General features: G+C 54.4%; 5 protein-coding genes across 5 annotated transcripts; 2 read left to right on the top strand and 3 right to left on the bottom strand.

Annotated features, from left to right (window-relative positions):
* Positions 1-4: 4 nt before the first annotated feature.
* On the bottom strand, positions 5-790 carry PG985_001003 (SET domain-containing protein; the record flags this gene model as incomplete). Its single annotated transcript, XM_066820772.1, has 2 exons — positions 5-77; positions 228-790. The coding sequence occupies 2 exons, from the start codon at positions 788-790 to the stop codon at positions 5-7; spliced, it is 636 nt and encodes a 211-aa protein (XP_066691651.1).
* A 1,304-nt stretch (positions 791-2,094) lies between these two features.
* Positions 2,095-4,310, top strand: PG985_001002 (uncharacterized protein; the record flags this gene model as incomplete). The annotated part of the gene is made up of 2 exons (XM_066820771.1): positions 2,095-3,230; positions 3,290-4,310. The coding sequence occupies 2 exons, from the start codon at positions 2,095-2,097 to the stop codon at positions 4,308-4,310; spliced, it is 2,157 nt and encodes a 718-aa protein (XP_066691650.1).
* Positions 4,311-4,583: 273 nt separating this feature from the next.
* On the bottom strand, positions 4,584-5,825 carry PG985_001001 (uncharacterized protein; the record flags this gene model as incomplete). Its single annotated transcript, XM_066820770.1, has 3 exons — positions 4,584-5,425; positions 5,504-5,612; positions 5,679-5,825. 3 exons carry the CDS (start codon positions 5,823-5,825, stop codon positions 4,584-4,586), a joined length of 1,098 nt encoding a protein of 365 aa, XP_066691649.1.
* A 1,281-nt stretch (positions 5,826-7,106) lies between these two features.
* Positions 7,107-8,218, top strand: PG985_001000 (Intradiol ring-cleavage dioxygenase; the record flags this gene model as incomplete). Its single annotated transcript, XM_066820769.1, has 4 exons — positions 7,107-7,408; positions 7,465-7,900; positions 7,959-8,144; positions 8,204-8,218. 4 exons carry the CDS (start codon positions 7,107-7,109, stop codon positions 8,216-8,218), a joined length of 939 nt encoding a protein of 312 aa, XP_066691648.1.
* A 1,794-nt stretch (positions 8,219-10,012) lies between these two features.
* On the bottom strand, positions 10,013-11,575 carry PG985_000999 (ZIP Zinc transporter; the record flags this gene model as incomplete). Its single annotated transcript, XM_066820768.1, has 5 exons — positions 10,013-10,047; positions 10,112-10,236; positions 10,319-11,339; positions 11,403-11,429; positions 11,485-11,575. The coding sequence occupies 5 exons, from the start codon at positions 11,573-11,575 to the stop codon at positions 10,013-10,015; spliced, it is 1,299 nt and encodes a 432-aa protein (XP_066691647.1).
* Positions 11,576-11,914: the final 339 nt, after the last annotated feature.

Below are 11,914 nucleotides of genomic sequence, written 5' to 3'. Positions count from 1 at the left end.
CAGCTTAGCCTTCGTCCCTCCTGTTACCCCAGAATCCCTTGCCATAGCTAACACAAATTTCTTCGCCTGTACTAGACCTGCCAATTAACAAAGATCCAGTACAGGCAGCTGAGCTACATGAGGACATGGTAGGAGGGAAGAAGGTAGGGGTAGGGGCAGGGGCAGAACAAGGTAGGGGCAGGGGCAGAACATATAAGGGGGATATATAAGGTATATTTAGGGCATACTTGCCTTTAGCAATCCCACCCTCACCCTTCCTAGTGGCGTTCTTGCCCGCAGGAAGGACGAAGACGGCCATGGACTTCTGCTTCAACCTTAGATCCCAGCACTCACGGAAATCGGCATTAGGCCTGTTGCGGACTCCTCGATAATCATTGACAAAGCGGGCCTCGTTCCCTGATTTGGCGGCGTCTACCGCCAAAGAAGCATCACGGTCGATTCGAAGATCATAGTCGGACTCTTCGTGTTCCGTGTTGTCTTGTGGCGGGGCCAAATCACTGTGCACCACACCATAGTAGGGGACAATGAGAGAGCCGGGTGCCAAGTTACGCGTGGCAAAAAGCCCAGCTTGCCCGTTGGCAGGATGAGATGGTTGTGCGATGGCAGTTATTCTTACCAAGCTGGAAGGGCCCTTGGGGAAAGACAGCGGGATCTCATATTCTAGGTCTGGCCCACGTGTCGCGAGAGCGTTGCGCTGCTCCTTGGTCAAATGGGATGCGTATGATGGCTGTGTGAGGTACGATAGAGTTGGAGGCCAATTCTTGGGGGTTGCCTTGGAGTCTTTTCCCATTGTAGAGAAAGCGGAACAGTTTATATGGTTGATTTACCGTGACGAGGGAGGGAATGGGCAGGTGAAGCATGTTGAAGTTCAATTGTGCACGATGCGAGTCGAATCGACAGCTGAGTGGGTCGGTCGCAGTCAGGGCTTGCTCTGGGCCTGGGTCCGCCCCAGTGCAGCTCTCTGGGACCTCTTTATATGCACATGAGTTAGTACATTCGCCTTACATTGAACTAATGCGTAATGCTGGCGGGATGTGCAAACAGCGCTATGGTTCACATTTATTGTCACAAGAGGGCTGCATCTGACTCCCCGCGCCAGGATAATGGTAGAATGTTAGATAGACGGTAGGTATGTTCTAGCTCCAGTATAAATGGCGTAACAGGCTGGATATGGTGAAAAGGAAGCAGAAAGGCCTTGGCTTTATGTTGAGCACAACAGTACGTTCGCGCAAGATAAGCAAGCCCCAGAGAAGGCTTGAAGTCTTCAGTGATGCGGCAATGGAGTAATGCGGTAACCCGCATGTGAATTTCAATACCAAGGCTAGACCTGCCCAATCAGATCACAGGCCAAGGAAAAGACCAATCTAACGGCTTCGGTAGAATCTCATCAGTCAGGTCTTACATACATCGTCATAGTGATAGGGTATTTAATTCCTCTGCTGCCTGCTAGCCCAGATTGATCCATTACCTAGTTTCTACCAGTGGCAGACCTTACATAATAAGGTAGACAGCGCCTTCCCCACCCGAGTGCCCAGGGCCCAGGAAAAATCCGCCCATAGCTTTTGTTTCCTTCTCTTGATCAAGTCCTTGAGAATTGTTTCCATATATTATCTACCTATCTATCAGCTCTGTCTCCTCTCGTCAGCCAATTAATTCCCTCCCAGTGCTGGGTGCTCCCACATAGTCACCTACCCAGCGCCATACCCAGCGCCATACCCAGCGTCATACCCAGCGTCATACACGGCCCTTATCCAAATCACCCTGTGCAACTTGGTGTTTGCGTGTAGCTAATCGTACCAACAGTAGAGAGGCACTCAGGAAAACCATATCACAGGCACACAATCCGGTCTTGCCAGGCATGGTTGCTGCTGCTTGACAGCTTGGCTTTGTTCAGGCAGCCTGCCGGATCTAACGGTCATCAGATTTCTTAAGCTTCTAGTTGGGGGTCCCTGCGCAAACGGACAACGTTTTCCGAGACGAATCGGCCCTTGCGTTGCGGCCTATAAGCAGGACGAGCAACAGCCCATCGCAGCCTACGATTCGAGAAAGGAAAACGTGACGATTTCCCTGCCGCTACCGTCGAAACCTCCAATCATGCGCCAAATGCACGACAGCGCCAATGTCCGCCGCATCATTCGTCCAGCCTTCCTTGGCGCTGCCAAGGTCGCTGTGCTGTCCATCTCGGCGGTGACCGCGGCCCCAACACACAACATCCGAGTCCGAGACCTTCACGACGAAGAGCCCGAGGCGGAGGGTGGAGCATTATGGGTTCTTTTTGCTATATCCATGGTGCTGGTGTTGCTGGGAGGCGCCTTTGCCGGCCTCACAATAGCCCTGATGGGCCAGGACGGCATTTATCTACAGGTCATATCCAGAGATCCCGAAGAGCCTCAGCGTAAGAACGCGAAGCGTGTTCACGATCTCTTGAACAAAGGGAAGCATTGGGTCCTTGTGACGCTGCTTTTATCCAACGTCATTGTGAACGAAACCCTTCCGGTTGTGCTCGATAGGTGCTTCGGTGGAGGCGTCGCGGCCGTCATTGGCAGCACTGTGCTGATTGTGATATTTGGTGAGATCCTTCCGCAGTCAGTCTGCGTCCGCTATGGTCTACAGATTGGTGGATACATGTCCGGGCCTGTCCTGGCGCTTATGTATACAATGGCACCGGTCGCGTGGCCTACCGCTAAGCTCCTCGACTGGCTCCTTGGAGAGGACCACGGCACTGTATACAAAAAGAGCGGCCTCAAAACATTGGTTACCCTGCATAAGTCTTTGGGCGATGTTAGCGAACGTCTGAACCAGGATGAAGTCACCATCATCAGCGCCGTATTGGACCTCAAGCGCAAGCCCGTGGAAGAAGTCATGACCCCTATGGAGGATGTCTACACCATGTCCGAAGACACCGTGCTGGATGAGAAGACCATCGATCAGATCCTGGACGCCGGTTATTCCCGGATTCCTATCCACCAGACCGGAAACCCAAACAACTTTGTTGGGATGCTGCTGGTCAAGATCCTTATTACTTACGACCCAGAAGACGGCAAACGTGTGAGAGACTTTGCACTCGCTACACTCCCGGAAACTCGCCCAGAGACCAGCTGCCTTGACATCATCAACTTCTTTCAGGAAGGGAAATCACACATGGTTTTGATATCCGAGTACCCGGGTGAGGACCATGGTGCTCTCGGGGTTGTTACCTTGGAAGATGTCATCGAGGAATTGATTGGAGAGTGAGTATTGAGCATTCACTCCATTACATCAGCTGGTTAATACTAATAATGAGTTGTAGGGAAATCATTGATGAGTCAGATGTCTACGTCGACGTCCACAGAGCCATCCGTCGGACGCACCCTGCCCCCAAAGCTCGCGTCCAACGGAAGGATCTTCTGAACAAGGATGTTGGAGTTAAGGATGGCAACTTGATTGATCTGGAGGATGACAACCATCGACCGCCTCCGAACAAGCGAACATCATTTGGTGGAAAGAACGACGCGGCGGTACTGTCGAGTAGTCCCAAGACGACCTTGCTGATGCGCAGAAGCTCTGCTGGTCATGATGGCCACATTGCTCGAACCACTGTCCCAATCAAGGCCAACTTTGAAGAGATGAGAGACCATTTCAAGCATCTTGGTCCTTCTAACCCAGCATCAAACCCAAGGTCTACCAAGGTGTCTGCTGTCAAGATCAAGCCTGGAACTGGTGGGCAGACGCGAACCGGCTCGGTTGCAACAGAACATGCCTCCGACCATCTCATTTCCAACGGCGATGGTACAAACGAGCGTACAAGCCTGCTGAAGCCTGTCATTACTGTCAAGGACGGTGTGCAAGCATTGCAGCACACGTATGGTACGTCCCCAGCACCATCTTTAAAACTGGGGGGGCCGACGATTGTGGCCGATCAAGGCCCGACTGAACCAACAGAGGGTGGTACGCAAACGAAGGACTCTCAGAAGGACGACGACAGCTCGCCAACAACTGCGTCCGGTAGTAGTAGCATTGGGTCATTGTTGCCAGACAGGCGGGCGCTTCGGCGGGGCAATGTGCGCAGCGGTAGCATCACCGAAAACGTTGTAGAAGCCGGTGGTATCCGAAAGGTCGTTCTGGAGGCTACGGCCTCGGGCGACGAGGCTGAGATACTTGTTGTGGAAAGCCCCAGTCACAACAGGTCCCAAGCCTCAGAGGAGGACGGCGAGGGTTCGGCAGGCAGTGGAACACACGTCGACGGTGCTTCAGGTGCTGAGCCCTCTCGTCCGTCGGGGGGCGATGGGAAGAAAAAGAACAAGAAGAAGAAGAAGAAGGGTGGAAAATAGCATCCCATACCCATTGTAGACATTACTGCTTTTGTACTTGTATTTTAGAACATTAATGCTCCGTCATTGAAGTCGCACCGCAAGGCCCTTCATAGCCAAGGCAACTAATACATACTGTTCACCAAGTTATTGCATATGTTGGACGGGTAAATGAAGAGTATTTCGTGGAGAGAGTATCCAAGTGACGCTAGGTATGCAGCATGTACGGAGTACATGCCGAGTGCACCTAAAGTACTTCCGTCCCCCCCCCCCCGGAATTTTCCACACGTCCCTCTAGTCATACCAGATGGCATTCATACCAAATCCAGGTTCGGGGACTCTTACCCTTGCCACGCGGCTGAGAAATTCGTTCTTCCACCGGTAGATTTCTAGCCAGCCCTCCTGGTCGTCCGTAATGGCAAGCCACTCATCACTCCAATCACACGGCGAGACGGCGTTGCTGTGTCCCCCGCTCGTCGGGGTTGGGTTGAGGCAGATCTGCTTCTCGATGGAGCCGCAGTCGCGCAGCCGAAAAGCGGCAATGTAACCCTGCAGGTCGAAACTGTTGGCCCGTGACGTGGCGAACAGGTAGCGGCCAGAGTGCGAAAGTGCGCACACGTCGCTGCGGTACATGGTGTCGTGATCGGGGATGCCGGGCGGAATTAGCGGGTAGGCGTGGTGTGTGTAGACGGGCATGTGCGTGTCGGGGTCGATGACGTACTCGCACAGGCGGTTGCCCGCCTCCATGAGCGCGTACAGGTACTGGCCCGACGGGTGCATAGCCACCCAGCGCGGGTGGTCCCCGGGCGCGGGCGCGGCGACCGACCCCACGAGCGACAGCTGGCCGTTGCCGTTGTCGCCACCGTCCTTCCGGTGGACCCACAGCTTGTTGGCCTTGAGATCGGCCGAGTACAGCCAGGTCTCGGTCGGGTCAAATACCATGCCGTGAATGCCCGTATCGGGCTGGTACTCGTAGTTCTGCACGTTCTCGCCCAGGGCGCCGCTCGGGTCGGTGGCGAAGACGGAGCCGTGCCCGGCGTGCTTGTAGAAGGGGTTGCAGTAAACGGCATAGGGCGGCTTCTTGGCGGCGAGCAGGAATATAGCGCGGGTGTTGGTTTCTGTCGAAGCGGCATGGGCTGGAGAGGCACGTCAGTCAGGCCCCTGGGTACAATGACCACACAGCTGCACGGGCTGGGCTGCAAAGGGGGGCGTACGGTCGTGGAGCATCGGGCGCGAGGCTTTGTGCCTTATCTCGGTCGGGCTCCTGACGGCAAAACTGGACCATTTCTTCATGGCGGCCCCGTAGATGTTCTGCTTTCGGTGCTGCGCGTGTGGTGGTCAGCCAGCCAGCTACACACACGTGATCGCCACAGGAACTGGGGAGCTCACATCGAAGGCCATCCACGATATGGGCTCGTCATTGGGTATCTCTGTTCGCTTGACCAGCTCGCATGTCAGCTTCTCGTCGTCGAAGGCGATGGTGAAGATGGCGCCAGGCGGCGTCCACGTGCCAACCATCAAATGGTGGATGGGCATTCTGGCGGGTTGCTGGAGCACTGCCGAGGCCACTGGTAGTCGTCGTCGTCTTAGGAGCGAGGCGGCACTGAACGGGAGCATCAAGGGCTGGGCCTGGGTTGGTTTCCTGAGCCGGAGCGCGCCTGACACTTCGTCATGGTCAGCAGTGAAGACCGGGAGGCGGTTGAGGTATATGGGCAGAGAGAAGTTTGTTGCTATCTCCGCATTGTCGCCGGGCTGCGGGCTCAGGACGAACAGGCATGAAAGCTGGGTCTACCCCTCCCCCTCATTGGCTCTTTCCAAGTTAGTCACTGTTACTGTGGGCATCGGCAGGCCGTTGCGGTAAATGGTCATTCGGTTCGGTATTATTGGCCAGCCACATGTAGAGCGGGATGGGATCTGAGTTGCCATCCACGAATTGCCGGGTAATCGCTTCTCCCCCCCCCCACCAGCTGCTACTTACTGCCGCCCCCGCGCCAATTCATATCGCAGTGCTTCATGGTGCACAGGTGAGGGACGAAGAGAAAGCAGAGCTGGTCTGGGAAAGGGGAATAATCGCTCAGAACACGTGAAGAGCAAACGAGTCATGCCTGTGCCTCCCCTCCTCTGCTTCTAATGTTCTTTTTCTTCTCATGGGCTTGAAATCGGCTTGGGCACTTGGCACGTACCAGCTGCGTGTATTGGTCAATTGGTGACTAGGTATTATCACATCTCTCCAATTATTTTATAATATTTACCCCCGCAAAACATATCTTGGCGACATACATGTAACCATAGTTTCTGCCAGCCACATGGTCCCCTACAACCAAGTCAGGACTGGGCTCCCCTGGCTGGCTCCCCCCTCCTTCTTGGCTGCAGTATCCCCAATTCAGGGCAATAATTGACCCGGGCATCCAACCCAGCATTTGCACCATCTGGGAGATGCAAACGCTAGCTTCTAGAAGCTGGGCGTCCATGGTTTCCCCGAGCCATGCTTCGGTTCCCAACTACCAAGCAACTTGGCCTGCCGCGATATCAGCCCGGCCCACCGTGATGTGGTGGCGGGGTCTGCTTTCGGAACCTCCTGCCATATCATCCTCCAGTCATTCAAAGCCCCTCGGGTGACAGAAAGCCCGATCAATGGATGCTCTTTGGGTTGGGATGGATACCTGGACTACTTCCTTCCTCGTATAAAGCCGCCGCCTGGCTCCTCGGTTTCCTCCCTCAACCATCTCCCAAGCCTCTTCATCCTGCCTCCCTCTCCTCCTCATCCCCCTGCTTCCCCTACTCCCCCAGACACAAGACCGGCCTACAACTGCCATCATGTCTCCCGACGCTGCTACCGGCCTGTCCAATGCGGCCCAGAAGCCCAACCCTAACAGGTTCGATCCCACCTTTACTCAGCATGTCCTCGACACCATGGGCCCCAAGACGACCGAGAGGAACCGTGTGGTCCTTGGCGCCCTGATCCGTCACATTCATGATTTCGCCCGTGAGGTCGAGTTGTCCATCGACGAGTGGATGGCCGGTGTTCAATTTGTCAATGCCGTCGGTGCCATCTACGAAGCATCGGGAAAGACGAGAAACGAGTCCCACCGTGTCTCGGATATCCTCGGTCTCGAGACGTGAGTTGACTTTGCACCCCTCCGCTCTTGGGACAGTCCAGCTGACCACATGTTAGCCTTGTCGACGAGATTGCGCATAAGATTGTTGCCGAAGGCGACGTGGATCCCACCTCGTCTGCTATTCTTGGTCCCTTCTGGTCGCCCAACGCCCCTTTCCGTGAGAACGGCGGCTCCATCATTCAGAACCCCGCCCCCAACGGGAGGGTGTGCTTGATGCATGGTGTCATTAGCGACTTAGTAACCGGTAAGCCCATTCCAGGCGCCGTGTTTGACATCTGGCAAGCTTCCTCCAACGGAAAGTACGATTTCCAGGACCCCGACAACCAGACCCCCAATAACCTGCGCGGCAAATTCAAGGCCGACGAGAACGGCAAGTACTGGTTTTACTGCTATCACCCGACCGCCTACTCTCTGCCCACCGACGGCCCCTCGTACACTCTGCTGCAGATGATGGACCGCCATCCAATGCGCCCAGCCCACATCCATATCATGGTAAGTCGGCAGATAAGCCTATTACGGCCCGTGTGCATCGTAGCTGACGAATCTGCAGGTCACTCACCCTGAGTACAAGGGCTGCACAACCCAGCTATACCCCAAGGACGACCAATGGTTGGCAACCGACACCGTATTCGCCGTGAAGGATGACTTGGTGGTCGATTTCACGCCCCTGAAGGGAGATGACAAGGCCGAGATTGAGCTGAACTACAACGTCATCTTAGCGCCCAAGGACTACAAGGTATGTGCAATTCATCCAAGCCAGCATGAGCAGCTCTGACCACTGACATTCGGTTCTAGGGTAAGGCCTTCTGATCAATCCACACGGGGACTCGAATTTGATTTTTGGCTGTACAAGGTTAGGCGCGGTGAAGGCCATACTGCAGTGATAGGGGGGCTATGTTGTTCATGCCATGGCCCAGAACCCATTGTGCCGAGGACTGTTTATCGTCCTGCATGGATGCTGCCCACGATTTGTTTTCTATGCAAAGATACGAGATACCACTGGAGCACATAACCGTATTACACAGTGCAGATAGTATATATGTGAACATGAAGATTGGAATACAACCAACATTGACTTTAGAAAAATGGATGGATAGGTATAGGGTTCGCTTCCCAGGCTACTCAAAGCAGCCCGAACCAGCTCCGTAGTTCCTGTCGGGCCAAGAAATGCTTGCTTCAAAGTGTGCGTTAATCATAACAGAACCCGGGCAAGCTTTGACCAGCGACAATCCCGGTGGTCCAGGCTCCTGTATCCAAACGCCTGCAATCCTCCCACTTGGTAATTGCTGTTGTGCGCATATCAAGCAAGCATCAGGCTGTCACTAAGAGCCAACCGAAGCGGCAAGCTTGAGCCAGTGCCCCTACGAGAAGGCTGGTGACAAGGTGATGGAGAGGGGAGACGGGACTCGCATAAACCCAGCACTGATCAGAGACCGGAAGCACCGTTAGACGGCTTGGCTTAGTTATAAAAAGAAACACGCCTCATGATGGATTACGTACGTGATCCCAGAGCGGTCTGAAACGGCTTGGCACCGACATGCTACCGGTCTCTTGCCTCTTCCTCCTGCCTCCATTCCGCCCATTTTCTTCTTCGGCTGACGCTGTCCAAATCGGCAGGGCAAGGCGCTGGCCGGTCGGCAGTTGGGATGCTGCTACCAGGAGCACTTTGCCCTGGTTTTTGAAACTAAGGCTGGGCCAATGGGACAGATGGACGGACCCCTGCTGGACTGCAAACTGCTGGACCCCTGCTGATTCCATTCTGGACATGTATGTACGTATGTAGATCTTATAGGGCTGAACCTGCATTGACTAGGCAGGACCCCTGCCCTCGTTGCTTTGACCGCAGCAGCCAAACATTACCGACAACATGCCCCGCCAAGCCGGATGATTTCATGTTTCACGTGAGGCATCTGGACCGTCGGTTTCATTTGTCATGTCAATCATCATCAGCCTGTGCTCCTCGTCTTAGCTTGGCTGCTTTGCGTTATTTGGCCCGTCTTACTTTTCTTTTCTATCTTTATTTCTTAACATTTTTTTATTTGTTTTGTTGTTCCTTGTGTCTCTTTTTTGTATGTATTTCGACTGCGCTCTATGTCTCGAAATGCCGGCTTCTCTATAAGTACAGGATGAACCAGGGCTGCGGCTAATATTCGCACTAGTATACAATGCCTTCTGATTCCGCTCGTAGGCGTGGTAATGGATATAGATAAGATGTCAAGGCCTCACCCATGCGGGTCCAATAGAGGGAAACCCCGATGACTGGTGGCACTTGAGTATCATTGGGAGTATCTGTAGAGACTGTATTTGACCTCGCGCCCGGGTGCCAAGAACTCCTCCACCGCTTAAATTGGGCTAGATACCCCTCTCTCTCTGGTCGTGTTCGTCGTCGCTGTCTCGACAGCGGCCGGTTTGGTGGTGGCATCCTGCGACAGGCACGAGATCTCGCAAACGTGACAACGAAGTGCTGTGTAGCGAGCGGGACGCTCAGTTAGAGCCGCAGCCTCGAGGCGCCATCGTACACACCGAGAAGTCTGTGGCTGCTCGAGTTTCGATGGGTGGGAAGCAATCTCGAGAGGGAGATGGCGCTGATGAGGCCCTGGCTTCTTAGGCAAAGGCACCAACGACGGACATGCCAGCAGCTATACGGGACGTTAGTTAGAGGGCTCGCTTGATATCGATTGTATATGGGCCAAGTTGACTGACCTCCAAGCAAGACGCAGCAGAATGCCTGAGTCTTCTCCTTCTTAGTGAGATTCTCAGCCTCTTCGGACAAGAAGTCCTCGGCGAGTAAGTCTACCAGTGCAGCGTAGATGAGCAGGCCCGAGGAGCTGGACAACTGTCAGTAATGAGGCGGGAGGCAGGAGGGGTTGCCCTGGGATCGGTGCCGGCCAAGATTTCCTTTTCACTTACATGGCATTGAACACGCCGACGATGATGAGACCGAAGGCGCTGTTGGGGTCATAGGAGCCGCGGGTGGCCAGGCCAATAGCTTGTCCAATGGGGGCAGTCGTTCCGAAAGCAACCACAAGTAGCCACGGTCGCAGGCTTCCCTTGGGATAGGGTACCGCAGCGATACGGGAACCAAGACCGAGGCCTTCGAACATCTGATGGAACAGGATGGCGACCAAGAGGATGATGAACCCCTCGATGGTGATGGAAATGGTCATGCCGACGAATACCGAGTGGAACAAGATACCGCCTTCGAGCAGCGTGATGTTCATGGACATCTTCTTGTAAACCAAGGGGTCGACGTCCTGGCCCTCGACGTCAAAGGAGCTCTCGGTAACAACAGGCATCTGTTTCTCCTCGCGGTAAGGAATGCCGGATTGCTTGATCATGTTCATCATCTCCAGGCGCTGGCGAACGTACTGCTCGTAGAAGACGACAAACCAGGGCGGCATCTCCGAGTTCGGGGTGAGGTCCAGCTCCGAGTTCGGTCCGTTGACCCTGGCGTTCTCCTCGTACATCTTCTGGGCCACACGCTTCTCGAAGGAGACATCCTCGTCGCTGCTGAAGCTGTTGCGGTCGTATCGAGGAGGCCGGGGAGGTGCTCCTGCTCCTGCTCCTGCTCCTGCTCCTGCTCCTGCTCCTGCCATGCCGGCCATCTGGTTCATGGCGGCTGCCGAAGGTTGAGTCTCAAAGCCCTTGGCGCCTCCATGAGAGTGTCCACCCATCTTGGCGTTCAACCACATCTCAACGACGAAGAGGCAGAACATGGAGCCCATCATGATAACACCGGGCATCGGCGGGTAGTCTTTAATGAACAGGTCGGGGAGGCATGGGTCTGTGAGACTGCCGAAGGCGGTTGGGAGAAGATGCACAAAGGCCGTCGCGATCAGGACGCCTGTGCCGAAGTGTTTGCAGAAGAAGAAGATCTTCTCGGGTACCTTGAGCCATGGGAGCTTTTTGCATGCAACGGGGAAGCCAGCACCTAGGTGGCACATGTCAGTACGAATACAAAGGGGAAAAAGATCAACCCTTGGGGTCATCTTACCGAAGATCGAAAAGGCCAACACCAGAACTGCAAGATACGTTAGCTTTAGCCTTCCACGCGACGGGATGGGCACAATACTCACAGAGAGCCACGACGTGCAGGGGGAGGTCGTATTCTCCGGACTCCTCATCACTGCCACACTGGGGCTTCGCGTCCGCCATAGCTTCGGCCATCTTTACTAGTGTGTCTTCCGGTTTTGATTCGCACAGGCGGTGTAAATAAATGCCCAGGTCTGCCCGAAACGGACAGGGGGGGAGGGATCGGACAAGGAAAGAACCGTCCGGCGGCTAGTAGAAGGAATAGAAGGGCAAGAAGAAGATGAGAAGGAGAAAAAGGGAAGAATGAAACGAAACGGATGGGTAAAAAAAGGACGTCAAGTCCTGGAGAAGAGAAGGGAATAGATAAGGGGGGAAAAAAGAAGAGCAAACACACCACTCCTTCTATATATTATGATGGACAGGTAATACCAAGACCCGGGAGAAAACAAGAAGGCGATGCTCAAGCTCTATTAT

This window comes from Apiospora marii, assembly GCF_038362585.1.
Source record: "Apiospora marii strain CBS 49790 chromosome Unknown utg000001l_segment0_segment0, whole genome shotgun sequence".
Taxonomy (NCBI): Eukaryota; Fungi; Ascomycota; class Sordariomycetes; order Amphisphaeriales; family Apiosporaceae; genus Apiospora; species Apiospora marii.
This window is presented reverse-complemented; position numbering and strand designations above follow the sequence as displayed.